At 39.6% G+C, this 22721-nt stretch overlaps 1 protein-coding gene across 1 annotated transcript in view; it reads right to left on the bottom strand.

Moving 5' to 3' along the window:
- Positions 1–22721, bottom strand: part of LOC122797867 (nuclear factor 7, brain-like) — a 367293-nt gene that overhangs the window by 181342 nt on the left and 163230 nt on the right. The window contains exons 5-10 of the mRNA XM_044066389.1: positions 2933–2994; positions 2753–2839; positions 2567–2659; positions 2381–2473; positions 2195–2287; positions 1866–2101 (exon numbers count right to left, since the gene is read on the bottom strand). Coding sequence (XP_043922324.1) covers positions 1866–2101; positions 2195–2287; positions 2381–2473; positions 2567–2659; positions 2753–2839; positions 2933–2994 — 664 coding nt within the window. The remainder of the gene's footprint in view (positions 1–1865; positions 2102–2194; positions 2288–2380; positions 2474–2566; positions 2660–2752; positions 2840–2932; positions 2995–22721) is intronic.

Below are 22721 nucleotides of genomic sequence, written 5' to 3' on the forward strand. Positions count from 1 at the left end.
GAAGCATTATTATTGTTACTGCTATCTTCTATGGTCTGAAAAGGGGTATTCGAAGTCTTGTAAGACCAAACTTGGTTGGGTGGGGGCAAGGGATATGCCAGATTTTTTTCATATTGCATTCTATCTCTTTCTAACTTTTTAATTTTCGTTTTTCTCATTTTGTCAATGTGTTGTTCTATGCTTTGGAACACTCGCGCACATTCGTATTTGTACCTCAGGAAATCCCCATGTTGTTTAATTGTAATGTCCAATTTCTCTATTTTCTCTTCCAGTTCTTTTATTATAAAAGAATAATTTTTAATCATGGTCTGCATCAATTGAAAACCATGTTGATTAAACATATTAAAAAGATCTTTATGGAAATCAGATCCTGATATTAGACCAGTTGGATATCACCAGCTTCTTAATCCTTTAGGCACAATCTCTGCTCTTAGACATTCTTGAAAGTATTCTACTTCTAAATTAAGCTTTTTGTACTTTAACATGTACGTATCCAATTCGTTTAACAAATCCGATAGGACAACGCTATTATTCTGTATGCTAAAGTTTTTTATGCCATGGAGAACGTGCTGGAGGGACAGGTTCATAACCCAGAGACTGCCCATGATATGGAACAGACTTCCCATACATGTCAAGCAGAGCACCTCTCTGACCCTCTTCAAGAGAAATCTTGATGAGTAGATGGGAAATAAAAAATTCACCACGGGGATCACTCCAGTGGCTCTACTCGACAGAAGCACTGGGAGCTAAGGTCGGGTGGCACAATGCAAGGGTAATCCTATGGCTAGGCTTGTAAAGACCCCAGGGCCATTAGCCTAGTACACATCTATGAACCTTTGAATCTAAGAAGTGGTCCTAGGGCTGATCCCATGGGAGGACACTGCTAGTAACTACAGTCATCACCTCCTGTCAGCTACCTTCTGTATCAAATTATTATAAACATAGCTATTATATGGTAATTAGTACAGAATACTTTAAAATCATTTGATTAGTAATACATACCACTCAGGTTTGCCAGTATCAATACAGGACTAAATTTTACATTATACCATGCATTAATGATTCATAGAAGTGCATATGTTTGTGATCTTAAAATGTCTCTAGTTCTCTCAACACCTTGTGCTGCAAACAACTGTATCTGCCTATTCATAAAGGACTGCAGACTGAAGTAATACATCATACATAATACTGCTTCTTGTTAGACATCATGGTTAATCTCTGTAATTAATGTATATTAGCTTTCTTTCTTTCTTTGATTTTTTGGTCTAAATCATATAGATATATTTTTGCAAATAATGGACAATCTGATATAAATATTTTCTGTAGACCGTGCTACCAACTTGCTGTTCTCTTTTGATTTTTGCACACTTTCTATGTCATTTTCAAAGCTGTTTACATTACGTACACTGATCTTAAATTCTATTGTATTCTGCTGTTTTATTTTTCATTGCCAGTGTATATATAATTTAGAGCTTCTCCAGAAACCTTTGCAAAAACAGGTTAATTTATCCAGCTAAACTTTCCTGGTAAAGAAACACTAATATATAAAATGGAATGGCGAAAGCCAGGGTAACTTTTTGGCTAGGCTTATATAGGCCCTAGGGCCAATAGCCTAGTACCTACCTATGAATAGTAAAAATTATATATATGTGTTAATACAAAGGAAACATGCATAAACATTTAAGTAAAATTTTAACAGCTTATCTTAAGCTTTAGGGATAAAGCCCTCCCTGCTATACACACACACACACACACACACACACACACACACACACACACACACACACACACACACACACACACACACACACACACACACACACACACACACAGTTATCTGTAGATAACAGAGATTTGTTTCTTACCTGGGTTAATGACAGACAACATTTCTTTCCAAATGCTGTACTGCAGGGGGCCACTGTATACCCCAAGACTTAGGCTGTCAGAAACCAGTTCAGCATTAAATACACCTTTTCTCTCTTTCTTTGGTTTTTCTTCCACCTTTTCCATTTCTTGGTTGTTTTCCTGTTCCATTTCTTCTTCTTGTTCTTTTTCCACTTCCTCTTCCACCTCCTCTTCCTCTTCTAGTCTTTTCATGACGCTGGTGATAAAGAATGGAAACAGTGTAACGTATTTCACTTACAATGAGCAGGGCTTTAAACAAAACCAGAAACAGATAATTGTAGCTACATACCTTTGTATTTCTTCTTCTTCTTCTTCTTCTTCCACTTCCTCTTCATCTACTTCCTCTTCCACCTCCTCTTCCTCTTCTAGTCTTTTCATGATGCTGGTGATAAAGAATGGAAACAGTGTAACGTATTTCACTTACAATGAGCAGGGCTTTAAACAAAACCAGAAACAGATAATTGTAGCTACATACCTTTTTATTTCTTCTTCTATTTCTTCTTCTTCCACTTCCTCTTCATCTACTTCCTCTTCCACCTCCTCTTCCTCTTCTAGTCTTTTCATGATGCTGGTGATAAAGAATGGAAACAGTGTAACGTATTTCACTTACAATGAGCAGGGCTTTAAACAAAACCAGAAACAGATAATTGTAGCTACATACCTTTTTATTTCTTCTTCTATTTCTTCTTCTTCCACTTCCTCTTCATCTACTTCCTCTTCCACCTCCTCTTCCTCTTCTAGTCTTTTCATGATGCTGGTGATAAAGAATGGAAACAGTGTAACGTACTTCACTTACAATGAGCAGGGCTTTAAACAAAACCAGAAACAGATAATTGTAGCTACATACCTTTTTATTTCTTCTTCTTCTTCTTCCACTTCCTCTTCATCTACTTCCTCTTCCACCTCCTCTTCCTCTTCTAGTCTTTTCATGACGCTGGTGATAAAGAATGGAAACAGTGTAACGTATTTCACTTACAATGAGCAGGGCTTTAAACAAAACCAGAAACAGATAATTGTAGCTACATACCTTTTTATTTCATCTGTGATGCCCTGTGAGGAAGAGACCAAAAGTTTTATGTTATTGTGCATCTGTGTGGACAATAGATTGCATATACATCAATATGGAGAAGGAGCCAAATGCTTTATTTTACTGCCATGTTTAATGACATAGACAAAGGGCAAAAATGCTGGGACAATAGCTAACTTTTTTCATGTAAAATGTATTTGTAGTAAACTCACTTACATTTAAGTCTGCAAAGAATACCATAAAGAATGCTTGTATAGTTTCCTTTATCAATGCTTGCATTTGTTTGTGACAGAATATCAACATTTAGTGTTGGTAGAGTCTGTTTTAGATACTACCCTTCGCATTTCCTCCTTTGCATGTTTGTATAGTTTCCTTTATCAATGCTTGCATTTGTTTGTGACAGAATATCAACATTTAGTGTTGGTAGAGTCTGTTTTAGATACCACCCTTCACATTTCCCCCTTTGCATGTTTGTATAGTTTCCTTTATCAATGCCTGGATTTGTTTGTGACAGAATATCAACATTTAGTGTTGGTAGAGTCTGTTTTAGATACCACCCTTCACATTTCCACCTTTGCATGCTTGTATAGTTTCCTTTATCAATGCCTGCATTTGTTTGTGACAGAATATCAACATTTAGTGTTGGTAGAGTCTGTTTTAGATACTACCCTTCGCATTTCCTCCTTTGCATGTTTGTATAGTTTCCTTTATCAATGCCTGGATTTGTTTGTGACAGAATATCAACATTTAGTGTTGGTAGAGTCTGTTTTAGATACTACCCTTCACATTTCCTCCTTTGCCTGCTTGTATAGTTTCCTTTATCAATGCCTGGATTTGTTTGTGACAGAATATCAACATTTAGTGTTGGTAGAGTCTGTTTTAGATACCACCCTTCACATTTCCTCCTTTGCCTGCTTGTATAGTTTCCTTTATCAATGCCTGGATTTGTTTGTGACATAATATCAACATTTAGTGTTGGTAGAGTCTGTTTTAGATACCACCCTTCACATTTCCTCCTTTGCCTGCTTGTATAGTTTCCTTTATCAATGCCTGGATTTGTTTGTGACAGAATATCAACATTTAGTGTTGGTAGAGTCTGTTTTAGATACTACCCTTCGCATTTCCTCCTTTGCATGTCTGTATAGTTTCCTTTATCAATGCCTGGATTTGTTTGTGACAGAATATCAACATTTAGTGTTGGTAGAGTCTGTTTTAGATACCAACCTTCACATTTCCTCCTTTGCATGCTTGTATAGTTTCCTTTATCAATGCCTGGATTTGTTTGTGACAGAATATCAACATTTAGGGTTGGTAGAGTCTGTTTTAGATACCACCCTTCACATTTCCTCCTTTGCATGTTTGTATAGTTTCCTTTATCAATGCCTGGATTTGTTTGTGACAGAATATCAACATTTAGTGTTGGTAGAGTCTGTTTTAGATACCACCCTTTACATTTCCTCCTTTGCCTGCTTGTATAGTTTCCTTTATCAATGCCTGGATTTGTTTGTGACAGAATATCAACATTTAGTGTTGGTAGAGTCTGTTTTAGATACTACCCTTCGCATTTCCTCCTTTGCATGCTTGTATAGTTTCCTTTATCAATGCCTCCATCTGTTTGTGACAGAATATCAACATTTAGTGTTGGTAGAGTCTGTTTTAGATACCAACCTTCACATTTCCTCCTTTGCCTGCTTGTATAGTTTCCTTTATCAATGCCTGGATTTGTTTGTGACAGAATATCAACATTTAGTGTTGGTAGAGTCTGTTTTAGATACTACCCTTCACATTTCCTCCTTTGCCTGCATGTATAGTTTCCTTTATCAATGCCTGGATTTGTTTGTGACAGAATATCAACATTTAGTGTTGGTAGAGTCTGTTTTAGATACTACCCTTCACATTTCCTCCTTTACCTGCTTGTATAGTTTCCTTTATCAATGCCTGGATTTGTTTGTGACAGAATATCAACATTTAGTGTTGGTAGAGTCTGTTTTAGATACTACCCTTCACATTTCCTCCTTTGCATGCTTGTATAGTTTCCTTTATTAATGCTTGCATTTGTTTGTGACAGAATATCAACATTTAGTGTTGGTAGAGTCTGTTTTAGATACCACCCTTCACATTTCCTCCTTTGCATGTTTGTATAGTTTCCTTTATCAATGCTTGCATTTGTTTGTGACAGAATATCAACATTTAGTGTTGGTAGAGTCTGTTTTAGATACCAACCTTCACATTTCCTCCTTTGCATGTTTGTATAGTTTCCTTTATCAATGCCTGGATTTGTTTGTGACAGAATATCAACATTTAGTGTTGGTAGAGTCTGTTTTAGATACCAACCTTCACATTTCCTCCTTTGCCTGCTTGTATAGTTTCCTTTATCAATGCCTGGATTTGTTTGTGACAGAATATTAACATTTAGTGTTGGTAGAGTCTGTTTTAGATACCAACCTTCACATTTCCTCCTTTGCCTGCTTGTATAGTTTCCTTTATCAATGCTTGCATTTGTTTGTGACAGAATATCAACATTTAGTGTTGGTAGAGTCTGTTTTAGATACCAACCTTCACATTTCCTCCTTTGAATGTTTGTATAGTTTCCTTTATCAATGCTTGCATTTGTTTGTGACAGAATATCAACATTTAGTGTTGGTAGAGTCTGTTTTAGATACTACCCTTCACATTTCCTCCTTTGCATGTTTGTATAGTTTCCTTTATCAATGCTTGCATTTGCTTGTGACAGAATATCAACATTTAGTGTTGGTAGAGTCTGTTTTAGATACTACCCTTCACATTTCCTCCTTTGCATGCTTGTATAGTTTCCTTTATCAATGCCTGCATTTGCTTGTGACAGAATATCAAAAGTTAACATTGACTGAGTCTGTTTTAGATACTACCCTTCACATTTCCTCCTTTGCCTGCTTGTATAGTTTCCTTTATCAATGCCTGGATTTGTTTGTGACAGAATATCAACATTTAGTGTTGGTAGAGTCTGTTTTAGATACTACCCTTCACATTTCCTCCTTTGCCTACTTGCTTTGATAGTCAGTTGTATTGTAAACTATATTTCAAATACAAGAAAGTATCATGAGCATAAGTGTGTCTTACTAAATAAAATACTCTTTAATACTGCAGTAATTATATGAAGTATTTGTTAACAAAAGATTTAAGACGGGAATAATAATCTAAAACATGGCAGCTTACATTCAGTTCGGTGCAATTTGACTGGGGAGTTGAAAACCCTGGAAAGGAGAGCACAGCAGGGGGTAAACAGTGCAACAATAATGAGATGGGCAAGAGGTAGTCATAAGAAATGGCTACAGGTACACTAACAGCATGAAAATTACCACAGAATACCGATTAATACCATGATGTAGAGGTAGAAGCAATCGTAAGTAGGAAAAGGAGCTCTGCCTGTTATTACCCTAAACTCATCCCATAATAGAAAACCACTATAATCACTACCAATAGTATATGCATTTTACAACCCTCTCAATCGCAGAAGTCATCACTACCCTCTTCTTGTAACAGCAGATTGGCCTTCTGTAACAGCATGAACTACTTTCCTCTTATCCACCTTTCTAACTATTCATTCAGAATAAAATACCGACCACTCCCTTCCAGACTTACAGACAATACCTATATCTACCCCCTACCAGAAAAAACGGTGAGATAGTATGCAACTCCGTAAACCACAGGGATGTGTCGTGCAATTTTTCAAGGATCAGGTTGGTAGGTACGGTTTGAAAGGTAAAGGTAGGTTGGGTGCTGGGTGGATCAGGGCTAGACGTGCCAGAGCTGGTGTATGTGTCCGATGGAGTGAGAAGGGTAGCTGGAGACTGGATAGTTTCAGTAAAGGAGTTAAAGCTGTTTGCAATTCCTACAGGGGATTTATCAAGGGCAGCTGATGGAGTAGGAGTGGTGGAACGGCCTGGGTGGAGAAGATTATTAATACCAGCCCAGAACTTTTGAGGTTTTAGCTGATATTTTTTGTTATAGGAAGGTGTAGAGATTTTTTATGTCTAGAATGACAGATTTTTTGGTCTGATTCCTTAGCTGTCGGTATCTTACTTGGTCCATAGGGGCTTTGGTAACATGCCACCTGGCCCAGGCATTTCTTAGTTTAATTTTATTTTTTGTTTCTTTAGATAGCCATGGTGCAACTGTGGCTTTTACATGGTTGGTACAGGTAGGAGCATGGTGGTTAAGGATAGCCAGAAATCTGGTACTGAAGTACTCAACTGCTTCTTGTAATGGGAGTTATTTCAAGACATTCCAATTACATGCTTTGAGTTCATTTTGGAAGTTGTCAAGGTTAAAGTTCCTGATGTTTCTTATAGTTTTGTAGGTGGGCTGGTTGGGAATGTTGGCTTTGAGACTAATAATATCGGTAAGGCAGTGATCACTTAGATCATCATCACTTGGACTTTTGGGGGTGGCTGTTAATAAGTATCCAATCAAGGATACTATCTTTCTATTTTTGCTAAATCTGGTGGGGGTGGCAATGATCTGCGTAAATCCGTGGAGGTTTAAATGGGTGGAGGGAGTTTCAGAGGAACAGGTGTTCCAATCAATGTTAAAGTCCCCCAAGACAATGGTTTCCTGGGGATAGTTGGAAGCTAGCCAATGTAAGACATTTTCTAGAGTGTTATCATTCTTGCCGGGTGGAATATAAATGCAGACAATGTATCTGCATTTATTTTTGTTTATTAGTTTGGTGATGAGAATTTCTGCATTACAAAACTGGGGTGGCTGTTGGGTGTCAATTGTTATTATTAGGGTAGACTTGTATAGTACAGCTACCCCACCACCTTTCCTGGAGATCCAGTCCAGTCTAAGGATGTTGTACTGTGGGGAGGGTTATTTCGTTATCTTTGGTTATTGGTTTTAGCCAGGGGTCTCATCTTAGAGTGTACTTAATGAGGAACACAACTGCACTGATATTTGACTTCGGCCTACTGCAGTGAAACAGATGCTCAGTGTGAATCACATGATGTCTGTCCTCATCACTGCTGCAGTATTCTTTACACTCGGGATATCCTGCTGGGGACAGTGTAATGTCTGGCCAGTATACAAAGCCTTTACATCACCCCGGCATCGTACGTCAGGTGTAAGCTCTGCAAGCATGCATGGAGAATAACGGGGATGGACGGACACACAACCCTCAGAACTTCTTTGCTGATATTATAATAATACCTATTTTTAATTACTTGTATAAAATTGTTATGATAGTTCTCTTATATGTTAAAACAATAAACCTGTTTTGAAAAAAAAAAAAGAACTTCTTTGCTGCCAGTCCATCCACCTAGTGAGAACTTCAGTTTGCACAACTTTCACTGAGCTTATTTCTACTGAGCCACTTACAAATAAGTGCCTCATTGGAGTTTCTTTTTTTTTTCCTCTATTATATTTGCGTGAATGTCCCCAGGAAGGTGAAATGTAAGTGTGGGAGGCAGATTCCCCATAAGGACAGAGCAATAAGTGCTTTTTCTGCTTAGGTGCTATGCACAACCATACCCAGTGGGCTATCTCTCAGGGTTTTGTACCTAAAACTCTCCATAGTCACTTATCTTCCTTGTGTATTTATCTGGAGAATCAATGCTTAAAGCTATTGACCCAACTTACCATGGCTGACTCTGCCCCCCCCCCCATGGCTCAGTTGTCTTTCAAGAAAAAACAAAGAAAACTCACTCTGAATCTGTTGCTATCCAACCTCCACTGGAAGGCTCTCTCAGGTTGGATGATGTCATATACCTTGCATCGATTCTTAACCAATGTTTTTATATTACGTCTAATTTGTTATAATTAAACTGCAGAGGTTTTTGTTTTATTTTTGAATTTTGTAAAAATAACTTTTTTTAAATGTTTTGTAATAATTTGGATTTTCTCCATGGGCCTCTGCTAAAACAGACTTCTAGCTGGGACTTTTCCAGTAATAAAAATGTCAATAAATAAATAAAGACTCTGAGGACTGTCAGATGCTGACACCAGTTCCCTCTGTTGCAACTGAGTCAGAGGCGAACATTGAACCCAACTCTCGCACATCCACTTAGGCTGTGCATATGCCTGCTAACTATGGCTGATCATATCTGAAGGGCCATGGGGATTCTCCAAATCCTAGTTACGGAACAGATTTATTGATTCCACTGTTAAGGATCTTCACAAGGAGTGACAGGGCTTTACTCAATGGCTGTTTAATGCTCTGCTACTCCGTGGGTGTCCACACCATCCTAAAACGCTAGAAATTTTGATACCTCTGATGAAGAGTTGGACTCTCTTGGTTATTCTTTGCAAATTCCTTCTCCTTCAGAGCTAGGGTCTGAGGAAGAGGACTCCTTACCTCATGACTCTCCCTTTGAGGTCTTGTCCTTTGGGGACACTGTGGTCGGTATGATGGAACATTAAGGGGAGTGTACTCCAGTATATTCTGCTGTTCCTCTAGTGTTAAAAGCCTTGCTGGATACCTTTACTGCTGCCTCCCAGGCCCCTGACTTCCTGCCTCAGGCTTGTAAAAAAGCCAGATTATTTTTATAAGGTACTTGGGGCTCTTCAATATTTGTATAAGTGTCCATCTCTGGACCCTGCAGTAGTGTCCATGTCCATTGATGAGCCACACAAGCTTTTATCCTCTTCCAAGCCTCTTCCCTCTGACAAAGACAGCTGTGTTAGAGTGACTATGGAGAAAAAGTATATACTTCTACTACATTGGCCTTTTGGACCATTGATTACAAGACCCATATGAGTAGATATGTCCTGGCACCATTACCTCAACTCAGAGGAGCATCGTCTGACTTGCCTGACTCAGAACTGAAGACTGCAGCTCTTTACTGCTCAATTCTTCCTCTGAGGTGACTCACCATACTATACAATGCTATTATGATGCAGCTGATGCATCTTCTAGGGCTGTTGCATCTCACCACACTACATAATGCAGTTATGATGCAGCTGATGCAGTGATGCATCTTCCAGGGCTGTTGCATCTCACCACTCTATATAATGTTGTTATGATGCAGCTGATGCACTGTTGCATTTTCTAGGGCTGCTGCATCTCACCACACTATATAATTAGTTATGATGCAGCTGACATACTGAGGCAGCTTGCAGGACTGCTGCATCTCACCACTTTATCTAATGCAGTTATGATGCAGCTGATGCATCTTCTAAGGCTGCTGCATCTCACCACACTATATACTGTAGTAATGATGCACTGATGCATCTTCTAGGGGTGCTGCATCTCACCTCACTATATAATGTAGTTATGATGCAGCTGATACATCTGATGCATCTTCTAGGGCTGCTGCATCTCACCACACTATATAATGTAGTTATGATGCAGCTGATGCACTGATACAGCCTCTAGGGCTGCTGCATCTCACCACCCTATATAATGTAGTAATAATGCAGCTAATGCATCTTCTAGGGCTGCTGCATATCACCACTCTATACAATGTAGTTATGATGCAGCTGATGCATTGATGCATCTTCTGGGGCTGCTGCATCTCACCACACTATATAATGTAGTTATGATGCAGTTAATGCATCTTCTAGGGCTGCTGCATCTCACCACACTATATAATATAGTTATGATGCAGCTGATGCATTGATGCATCTTCTAGGGCTGTTTCATCTCACCACTCTATATAATGTAGTTATTATGCAGTTAATGCATCTTCTAGGACTGCTGCATCTCGCCACTCTATATAATGTAGTTATGATGCAGCTGATGCCCTGATGCATCTTCTAGGACTGCTGCATCTCACCACTCTATATAATGTAGTTATGATGCAGCTGATGTATCTTCTAGGGCTGCTGCATCTCATCATGCTATATAATGTAGTTATGATGCAGCTGATGCATCTTCTAGGGCTGCTGCATCTCACCACACTATATAATGGAGTTATGATGCAGCTAACGCACCGATGCAGCTTCCAGTTCTGTTATGAGGAGGTACTCCTGGCTGCATCTAAAACCTTTACCTGATGATATAAAAGCTAAACTTTTGGATTCTCCATTGGACGACTAGAATTTTTTGGTACTACTGCTGCAGAATTAATTTAGAACCCTACAAGACAAATGTAAGGTGATGCAGGATCTTTAAAAAATCTTTGTTTCTCATTGTCTTAAATTTCAAAGGAACTATCATTCTAAACCCTCTTTTGTGACAAGCAGCCTAGACAACCTTCTGGTAATAAGAGAATTTCTAAGCGCATTTTTTTTCTGACAAATGAGCCTGGAATTCAAAGGATCAAAAGCAGTAATTTCCTGATAAATCTGCCTCTGCCATATAGCCTTCCCTCTCCCTTGGACAGGATCCTCTTTCCCTCAGGCTGTCCCTTTCTCTTCCAGTCTGGCAAAAGATTAGTATGACCTCTTGGATCCTTTCCATCATCCAGCATGGCTATTTCATAGTTTGGAAGTCCCTACTCCCATTTTCCAAGTCTCCATCAACCCCTTCAGAGCCAGCTTCTTTTACCTTTCTTCCTATGGGATCTAATGCATCAGGGAAACATTCAACCTGTTCCAAAGTTCCAGCAGGGCAGAGGGTTTTATTCCAGGATGTTTCATATTCCCAGACAGGAAAGGTCTTGGAGAACTGTAGTGGGATCTAACCTTCCTCAGCACTTTCTTGAAGGTCCCTTCTTTCAGTATGTTGTCCCTTCAGACTCTCTTTCCTCTGTTGCTTCCCTAAGCATTTCTAGGCTCTCTAGATTTAAAGGATGCCTGCATTCAGATTCCCACTCACCTTCTAGTCAGGATATTTTTACATTTTTCCTGTTTCTTCCTCTCATTTTCAGTTCTCTGCTTTGCTGTTTAGTCTCTCTACAGCTACAAGGGTATTTTGCAAATGTCTTGCACAAGTGGTATCCTTCTGCAGACTTCTGAGGGTCTAAATATTTCCATACTTGGATGACCTCCCAATACAGTCCTCTTCCCAACATGTCCTGCTTCAGGATCTACACTTTACTATGCTCCTCCTGCAGTGTGAGATTCAACAAAAAGTGAAATTTGACTCCCTCTCAGGACTAAATATTTTTGGGTTGCAGGATCCAGAACATCCCAATATTGGCTTCTCTTCCACCTCCTTAGTCCCTGTCCCTGACTGCTTATTTTCAGTGATTCCAGGAAGGGAATTTCTCTGTGTTCCGGGGTTCATGTTAGACACCCTTGATATATCTAGTTTCATATTATGCTAACTGCCCTAAAGGGTCATTTAAATCCTAGACAATTATCCCATGTGAAAATCAAACCCCGTACCTTGTGTCTGCAGGGTAAGAACCTTAAACGATTATGCCAACCTCCCACTATATCTATCTATCTATATATATATATATATATATATATATATATATATATATATATATATAGTTCAATTTTGAAACCTTGAGATACTAAAATGTTGAATTTCAGTACCTCAAAATGAAAATAACATAAGTGAAAACCTCGAAATATGGAGACTGTCCTAGGGCAAGTAAACACTTGCCCATCATGTGGAGATATGCCATTTTCCCCACTGTAGTGGCATCCTGAGTTGGTATATATAGTTGGGGGTTGTGTGGGACGTATCCCCCACCTAGGTGGTTTCCGATGCTACGGTATGTTTATATTAGTTTTGGGCAAGTGTTTATGCATATACAATTTTTTGATGTTTTAAATAACATAATACTCAAATAAAAGGTTGTAATATTATATGATATGCAAATTAAGATTAGGTTATATTTATGCAATACATATCCTTACACATTTCTCTGTTTTTTTATATACATATATATATATATATATATATATATATATTTTTTTTTTTTTTTTGTATCTTTAAGCTTTGAAACACTGGCTAATCTACGACAATTGTGATGATTGATTAATTGGTTATTTAATTGTTTCTGTAACTAGTATTTAAGGGATGATGAGCAACACTATCTTGTACTCTGATGATGCCCCAAGTCTGTGGGTGAAAGCGCTCAGTATCAGTGGATTGTATCGTGAATTGTCTTCTGTTTGGTTTGGATTATGTTTATTAAAGTATTTTTAAGAGACCATGATTCAAGGTTCGCTGTATTTTTGGCTTACTTGCCCTAGGACAATCTCTGTGATTCAAGGTTTTCATATTCGTTATTTTCATCTCGAGATACTGATATTCGACATTTCAGTATCCTGAGGTTTTAAAGTGAAACCATATATATATATATATATATATATATATATATATATATATATATATATATTTTTTTTTTTTTTTAGATATATATATAATTTATTTATTTACAATTGATTACCTGGAAAGTCCAACTGGGTAACAGCCCATTTTCAGTGGAAGCCTGGGGCTGTTAAGCTCCAAAGTATTACAAGACCTTTTAAGATCAATAATTTTAGTCTTTAAAAACAATACAAAAAACCTACAATTTAAATATTTTTTTTCAAAATAACATAATATGAAAACACTGGTTAAGAACAGATATGAGTTGCATAACAATCACTTAGAGAAATTTTAGCCAGTTTATAGAAAAATTAAAGGCAAGTTAATATGATACAAACAGGAATTACAGTATGAATTGAAAGAACTAAGGAAGTGAATGAAGAAGGGGGAGTATGGAGATGTAAGGTATGAATAGGTATTTGCTCACATTTAAGGATTCAGTTTACAGGTTCATAGGAGGTTACTAGGCTAACGGCCCCAGGGCCTTTACAAGTCTAGCCATGTAAAAACCTGGAGTGCCCTAATTTACCATAGTTAGATGGTTGTTGTTTGCATACGATATTATGATCAGCGAGTGCTCCTGTCCAGGGTGAATTTGCAGTTTCCCCATCTAATTGTAAATGTTGTGCTTAAATAGGGAAATTGAAGAGCTCTGCTTCACATGACGTAGGAGCTTATTCCAGAGAAGTGGCAATCTCTGGAAGACGTATCTGTCTCTTGCGCAAGTGCTATTAATGTCATAGGCTAGGTTGAGATCCTGGAGTGAGTGACTCTTGTCCCATTTGATTTGCAGATGTGCGGCATTTCCATTAGGGCAGGGTCAGAGACTGCTCTGAAGGTCAGGCAAAGGTCACCTCTCAGCAGACTGTATGATACAGAGTACAGTGATAAAACTTTCAGTCTTTCCATATTGGTCATGTCTTGGAGGCCCTGAATTTTCATGGTTAGAAACCTCTTTGGTCTCTCCAGCTGCTGCATGTGTCTGGTGATGTACACATGGAAGGAAGCATTGTACTCAGAGGTCTGATAAGAACAGAGTATAGTAGAATAATAACCTCCCTGGTCTTGGATGCGATGCCATTATTTTTTGAGATGGACAGTGTAGAAGGCTCTCCACAAAACTGTGGATACATGCTGATCAAAGTTTAGATTGCTATTAACTTGTGTTCCCAAGTCTTGCATCACTATGTTTGACCTTAGAGGGCTGTGGTCCATATTGTAACTAGCAAGGGCTACTTCTCAGCCAAAGGGGATAATGAGGCATTTTATTTTTTGCATTTAGTTTCAGTCCATGGCCCAGGTACCAATCATTTGTATGTGTCATTCCCTTCTGTAATTTCTTATCATTAAGGGACTGCACTCCATTTACAGTCATCTGCAAACTTAATAAGCCACAGGCCATCTACTTTTAACTGGACTTCAGAGAAATAAATTCCAAACAGTACAGGGCCCAGTATAGATCCTTGTGGTAACTGGTCTATTGGTGAAGGTGGATTCCCCAACTTTAGCAGTGTGCATTCTATCCGTGAGACAGTTTGCTACCCATCTAGTGATGAATGGATTGATATCCACCTGGGAGAGTTTCTCAATGATCCCAGAGTGGGCGATTGTGTCAAACACCTTGGCTGAATCAAGGTATGTGATGTATACTTCCTTACCCTCACCCAGGGATCTGGTGACTTTCCCAAAGAAGTTCACCAGGTTTAATAACCAAGATCGACCCTCAACGAAACTAAACTGGGTTGAGTCAAGAGTTTGAAGGTTGCCCATGTCCTAGCTGATAAGGTCGAAGATGATTCTTTCCATGGCCTTGCAAATAAGGCTGGTCAGGCTAATGGGTCTATAGTTCTCAATATTGTTTGCTTGACCCCTTTTGTGCAAGGGAATTACTGTTGCAGTTCTCCACTCCTCGGGCACAAAACCAGTGTTCAGGCTGTGGTTGAAGAGACAGCTAAATGGTTCTGCTAGATCTTGTTTTAGATTGTTTAGTATGCAGCCTGGGATGTTATCTGGTCCCATAGCGGCCATATTTTTGGCCTTGGTGATTGCTTGACTCACCTGTTCTTTGGAAATAAATGGTAGAAGACTGGTATCAGGAATGCTTTGGGGCATAGCTGGTGGAGACAGGGGAATGAAACTGTCACCAAATCTGTCAGCTAGAAGGTTAGCAATTACTTTAATGTGTGAGTGGTGCTCTCCACTGTGAGTTTGGTACACAGCTGGGTATTCCTTTTGAGGTTTGAGACATAGCTATAGAATGCCTTATGACTGTCTTTAGCTAGGATGCTAATCTAGTCTTGTAACATGATTTATAATAATATTACAAAAAAGGTTGTTGAAAAGGAATGGGCCAAGTTCATTAGTTTGACTGACTTGGAACTAATCGATAGAGTTACTTGCAACGTTGTGTATAAGAATTCAAATTCTTTTAAGAAATTGTTGGAACATTAAGGCCCTTGTAAATCAACTAGGATTAGAAAGAGTACATTTAAATGTGGGCATTCTGCACAATGTAGCAACATTATTGACACTGAAAAAATCTTCCTAGAAAGTAGACAGAGGTGGATTATTAGTAATGATTATTTTAACTGTGAGACGAAGGGAGTTGTTTACATAGGTTTATGCTCAGAATGTAATTGTTTCTATGTGGGAAAAACAGAGAGTTTATTAAAAAGGAGAATTTATGAGCATAAATATGAAATATCAATAAGAAAGGAAACAAATGCTTTATATAAACACACCACGGTCTGCCCCAATGCAAAATTCTATTTTATGGTTTTAGAACAAGTTAAGAAAGATGTGAGGGGTGGTTTGTGGGAAGAGAATTTGGAATTTAGGGAATTATGGTGGCAAATTTCTCTTGATGGCACCCCCCCAGGTCTTAATGAATTTATTTCTATTGTACCACTTTTAAAATTAAAAGCAGGAAAATTATAAAGTTTTAATATGCAATTTGTAACACAACCAGTAGATGGCAGACTATTCCTATTTATTTTATGCTTATTTTATACTTATTCTAGTATTTTTTCATTATTTAAGAGAATTTATTTATACTATTTATTCATGGTAAAAAAGTGTTATTAAAGACCACAAATTGATTTTCATATCAAATGGTTTTAGTTTTTTTTTAAAAAGGTTTTAGTCAATTCTTGTTTTTATATTGAACATTACTGATCTAATAGTAAAGGGTTTTAAAGGAACCTAGTAATTAGCTTTTTTAATTAATATATTTGTGTGATTGGCTAACCTATTATCTAATTTATGTATAAAAGGTTTAGTTTTTAGTCAGAGGTTATCTGAAGAAGTCAATGTAGTAGGACGAAAACACAGTTGTATTTAAGGCGTTAATGCTTACTTGTTTGACGTGACCTTTGTGGATTATTTAATAAACTATTAACTTCATCCAGTTTGTCTCCAGCAGTCGGTGGCACTTTATTTATTTATTGTTTTTTCGTTGTGCCTTGGTCTTTTGTGTTCTTCTTATGATTTAGAGGACTTTACAAGCTTGTTTAGGCTATGGAGGGTAATCTTCCTTTGCTAAGTATGTTCCTTTTTGTTTTTAGACATATCAGTTTCTTTCCTTTGTTAGATAACTTGTTTATACTTGCAGTCCCACAGGGTGGTTTTAGTCCGGTCAGATTCTGCTGAGTCAATACATTTGCTTAAGTGGCTATATAGGGCATTTGTGTACTTAGGAGTCATTGTTGTCTGCAGGGGCTTTGAAACCATTTATACCAATGCTTAGGAGGTGATAGTTTGCTTTGGATAATTTTTTACAATTTTTATTTATTTATTTATTTATTTTTGCTCCGGGGTGGGGGTGGGGGTCAGGTCTGATCTTTACTTCAAATTAGATAGATTTATGGTATGACATAACTAGGAAGGGCAGCACACTGGGGGTACTGTAGCAGCCCCTTTGCTGGTAGGTTTGCATTGAATATTAACTGGAAGTTTTGACTCTGTTTTTTCAGTTAGTTCCCTACCCACCTTCCCTGTTCTTGTTTTGGTGTTAATCTTGGTGGCTTTGAAACTGCCCGCCCTTCTTGTAAATTTGTGTTTGGATACTCCTTCTGGGCCCATCTCATTTGCTCACTCAACTGAGTGTAGTGAGATCATATTCTGATTTCAGGCACTCCTACTGTGTACAAAGACCATCTGGGAAAAAAAAAACTTTAAGCTTCTTTCCTGCCTTTCCTGTAAGTGGTCTAGACCGTTTGGAGGCTCCTGAGCCCCCAAGCCTTTCTGTGTTGGAGGGAGGCCTTCTAGCTTAATTTTGTTTCTTAGAACTAGCCAGTTTTCTAGTTTCAGCACTCAAATCTGTTTCTTTGAACGTAGCACTTGTTCAGAACTTGTAAGCACTAAATAAGCTGCAAATTACTACAGCACTCAGCTTTCCTCACTTGTCTAGAGGAAAGCAGTTTTTAGTACTTAATAAATAAGCACCTATCCAGGCATGTCTAAGGGTCAGCTCCCAGTGATTTCTCCTGTCTACCTGATGAATCTGGGCATCTTGGGGCAATGCAGCAATTGCCTCATGTACACAGACAACCCTCTCCTCCTACCACCCAACACTACAACCTGTGAGAGATGCACTTATATAGCCAAACTGGAAGCAAAGGTCTCTTCACCCAAGACTGGACTAGACAGTCAAGAGGAGAAGGTAAACACTTGCACCACACCGCGCTGATCTCATAGTCCCTCAAAGCCTACACCACCAAAACACACACATAGAAACACAAAACACACACCTACTTTCTCAGAGGCTCTCAATAAAAACCTGCCCAAGCATCAGGGACCTCCAAAGCAGAAACGCAAGCAAACTCCACCCCCAACACAACCCAAATGACACATAGCCCACAAACACAGTGTGCCACTCAACCACAGCCCATAAGGCATAACAACATACCCAACACTCTATTCATAGGTGACTCTATAGTCAGGCACACTGATGTTCCACTCACCAGGCTAAACAAGGAGAAAGTTACATTTAGCTGCCTGTGAGGTGCCAGGATCCGCCACATAACACACGCACTCAGGTCACTCCACAACAAGTACAAATATGACACTGTCATTGTCCATGTTGGTGTGAATGACCTGAGACGTACCTCCCTGGACTACTTGAAAAGAGACATGGAGGAGCTCTCCGATCTTGTAGCCCAGGCAGGTATGACCCTAGCCCTGAGTAGCATCCTGCCATCACCCAGAATGATACCACAGTACAAGGACAAAATGATTGACTTCAACAACTGGCTAAGCTTCTGGTGTCATTCTAAGGGGATCCAGTATTTGTCTGCCTCGGACAACATGATCGACAGACCATGATGCTTTGCCAGAGATGGCCTGCAACTGTCGCCCTTGGGATTCCGGATACTGGCTAAGGCTCTTGCCACCCCTATAGTGCCTTTTTTAGGCAAGGTTCAAATGACAAATTCACCACCGTAATAAGTACAAGCAAGCAAAATCCGAGGGTAATGTTACTCAATGCTAGAAGTCTAAACCTCAAAATGCACTCACTCGAGGCACTCCTTAAAATGGAGAACATCGACATCTGTGCAGTGACAGAGACCTGGTTCAAAGCTCCAGAGAGCAGCCCTGCATTACTAGGCTATAATTCATACCACACCTTTTGGCTACCTAACCCGGAACAAAGCGCTAAAGGCAGAGGTGTGTCCATATTCATTACGGATATCCACACCTCCAGGCTAGTTGCACAGCATAATGCATCCTAGATTATCCAAGTGCAACTAACTCTGGGCAAGACCGCAATCCAAATTGTAGCTTGCTACAGACCCCCCACCATGCCCCAGGATTCCCACTCCTCATTTCTTGATACACTGGAAAGTATTAGGGTACAACCCAACACCCTAATAATGGGCGATTTCAACTACCCCACCATTAACTGGGAAAACTAGTCATGTACCAACTCTTTTGCTCAACGTTTTCTGGAATTCATAAATTCTAATGCCTTGGATCAACTTATTCACACCCCCATATCCTAGACCTGGTCATTACCAACATGGGCAACCGGTGTTCTACACCAGAGGTCAATTCCTCGTTGGTCAGATCTGACCACAAGCTAATCACCCTAGACATCCACATCCCGCCCCCACCCCCAATTAGGGAAACCACCGTAAAAAACTTCTCCAAAGCCAATTTCACACTTCTTAAGACAGAAGTGGCAAATTTCATGACACCCATGCAGACGGACAAGAGAGGTACGACTGCCGAATCCTACACAAATGCACTTTATAAGCACTTACACGAGTGCATGGATCATGCTATCCCTAATAGAACCAAGATGCTATCCTCCAAAAAAAGGAAGCCAATCTGGTGGTCCTCTGCCATAAACAAACTCTACAACAGAAGAAAGAAACTGTTGCAAAAAACAGTAAAATCCCATGACTGGAGGAACTCCCTGGTCAACCTCAGTAAGAAGCCAAGATCCCTCATAAAATCCTCCAAAGCTAATTACGAAAACAAAATTGCCACTGACTAAAGGCAACCACAAAGCATTCTATAGCTATGTCAAGACTCTCAATGGCAACACTCAGATCTGCTCTGAGTTACAGCACAATGGCACTAAATATACAGAACCAACTGATATTGCCAACATCCTGGCAGATAGGTTCAGTGCTAACTTTACCCCCCTCTTACCCCCTAGAGGGCCCATCTCTATACTGGAAGAATGCAAAGTTCCTGTAATCACGGCTGCACAGGTAAAAAACACACTCTCCAAAGCCAAGAACACAGCATCCATGGGACCTGACAATATCCCAGGCTGCGTTCTACACAAACTACAGAATGAACTGGCACCCTACCTAAGTACCATGTTCAATCATAGGCTCACCTCAGGCTTTGTGCCCACTGAATGGTGCACTGAGGCGGTTATCCCACTCCACAAAGGGGGAGCCACGACGGACACCGGGAACTACCGCCCCATTAGTCTGACCAGCCTGGTCTGCAAGGCCATGGAACGTATCATCATGGAACTCATAAACAAAGACATTGGTAATCTCCAAACTCTCAACCCTACCCAGTTCGGGTTTGTAAAAGGCAGATCATGTCTCCTAAACCTGATTGACTTATTTGAAGCAGTCACCAAAGCCATAGATGAGGGTAAGGAGGTTCACACAGCTTATCTAGATTTCGCCAAGGCTTTCGACACCATCCCCCACTCTGGAATTATAGATAAGCTTACTAAACTAGGTATAAATCCCTAGGTCACAAGATGGGTTGCCAACAGGCTCATGGACAGAACCCACACTGAAAGTAGCAGACTCCAAATCCGACTTCAGACCAGTGACTAGTGGAGTACAACAGGGTTCAGTCCTGGGTCCTCTCCTGTTTGGTATCTACTTCTCTGAAGTACAGGCTAACACAGAAGGACTTTGGCTAACAAAGTTTGCAGATGACTGCAAACTAGGAGCCATAATCAAAACTCCTAACAATGTGGACATACTACAAAAGGGCCTCACTGAGACAGATGCCTGGTGTCAAAGCCATGGCCTGAAGCTCAATGCCAAAAAGTGTATTCTCATTCCCTTTGGTAAAAACTCTGTACCCATGAACTACCACATAGCTGGTAGTCTACTTAACACCAAAAATGTGATAAGAGATCTTGGGACACAGGTGGACAGCAGTCTCTCCTTTGATAATCACATCACCACAGTGGTCAGGAAATCCTTCTACATGGCTCACCTCATCACAAAAGGTTTCTCATCCAGAAAAAAAGAGGTCATTGTTCCCCTCTACTCATCACTCATTAGACCCATTATAGAGTACAATGCCCCTTTTGGTATGTACCTCACAAGACATCTACAACAACTGGAAAGGCCACAGAAATACCTCACAAAGAGGATTACTGGCATCAAACAGATGCCCTACGCAGACCGTCTCAAAAAACCCCAGCTTTACTCCGTCGCATACTGCCTACTCAGAGGCTGTTGGACATGCTCCACTTAAAGAAATCCCAATCCCTCCGAGCTACAAGCTCTAGGTACCTAAACCTTTGTCACCACAATAAACATAACATGCTGGAGGGATAGATTCCTGTCCCAGAGACTTCCCATACTCTGGAACAGACTACTTATCTATGTCAAACAGAGCTCCTCATTAGCACTCTTCAAGAAAAATCTTGATGGGAAATAGGAAATTCACCCCGGGGATCACCTCTGTGGCTCTGCTCGACAGGGGCACAGGAAAATAATTTTCTTGGGTGGCAAAAGCCAGGGTACCTTTTTGGCTATGCTTATATAGGCCTTAGGGCTAATAGCCTAGTACCTACCTATGAACCTATGAAGTATGAGGTCTAGGACATTTGAGCCCCTTGTTGCGGTGCAGACTATCTGTTCCAATAAGACCTTTCAACCATACTGAATCCCTTGGTATTTACCAGTTTTGTGGGCAAAATATTGGGTTGCCACGAATTCCCGAGTGGCCCCTTAATTTCCCATGGTTTTTTTTTGTATTACCACTTTACATTTTTTACTGATGTCACCACGCATCATCAGCTATTAGGGGTGTGCGTGATACCAGCTACTGCCTGTTGGACTCTGAGGGAAATAGGGAGTATAACATCGATGGTGGGCAGCATAATTTAAATTTTGCCGTCCGGGTAAAACAACTTATTATTTGTTGTGCATTATCATATTGTGCAAGTTCGTTCTGTGCAATGCTCTAAATGCTCTTTCAACCATATGCATTTGTAATGTCTGCGGCTGTTCAACAGTTGCTGCATTCATTCAGTTTAGAACTGGCTCTTTGCTGCATTCACAGCATTCAGTTTATTCACAGCAGTTCAGCCATTACGGCATCCAGTTTAGTTTTAACCGTCTCTTTGCTGTTGCTGCATTCACGGCATTCAGTTATTTAGTTTAGTCACCATTCAGTTCATCATGTTACATTTAGTGTGTCTATCTGCTGGCCGTGCAAAGCGCTAAATGCTTTTCAACCGTTAAAGTTTAGTCTGTCTTTCAACCATTTGCATTTGTAATGTCCATGGCAGTTCAACCATTTTTTGCTATATCCATTCACTTTTAACTGGCTCTTTGCTGCATTCACACCATTCAGTTTATTCATGACAGTTCAACCATTATGTTATGGCATTCAACTGGTTATTTGCTGTATTAACTTATTTAGTTTAGTCAGCAAAGCTATTTTAAAGGTTCATTCATTCAGTTTTAACTGGATCTTTGCTGCATTCACAGCAGTTCAACCATTGCTTTCACAGCATTCAGTTTATTCATGGCAGTTCAACCATTACATTACGACATTCAACTGGCTCTTTGCTGTATTCACTTAGTGAAGCTATTTTAGTGTGTGTGTGTGTGTGTGTGTGTGTGTGTGTGTGTGTGTGTGTGTATAAAATGCCCCAGGTAGGTATACCTGGCAGGTAGGGTTTCTCAGGCTCAAATCCTGTACCTTAGGTACAAGAAGCAAAAGCCCGAGTTCTCTACCCATTCCTTCAAATGAAACAAAAAGCAGTAAAGCAACACTGTCTTCATGAAGGGTGTTACCTGAAAGTTTTATTCTGTTGTTTTTGAATAAAAGACAGTGCTGCTTTACTGCTTTTTGTTTCATTTGAAGTCATACTATAGCAGTAAA

This window comes from Protopterus annectens, chromosome 3.part1 (genome assembly GCF_019279795.1).
Source record: "Protopterus annectens isolate FY-2018-M chromosome 3.part1, PAN1.0, whole genome shotgun sequence".
Taxonomy (NCBI): domain Eukaryota; kingdom Metazoa; phylum Chordata; order Ceratodontiformes; family Protopteridae; genus Protopterus; species Protopterus annectens.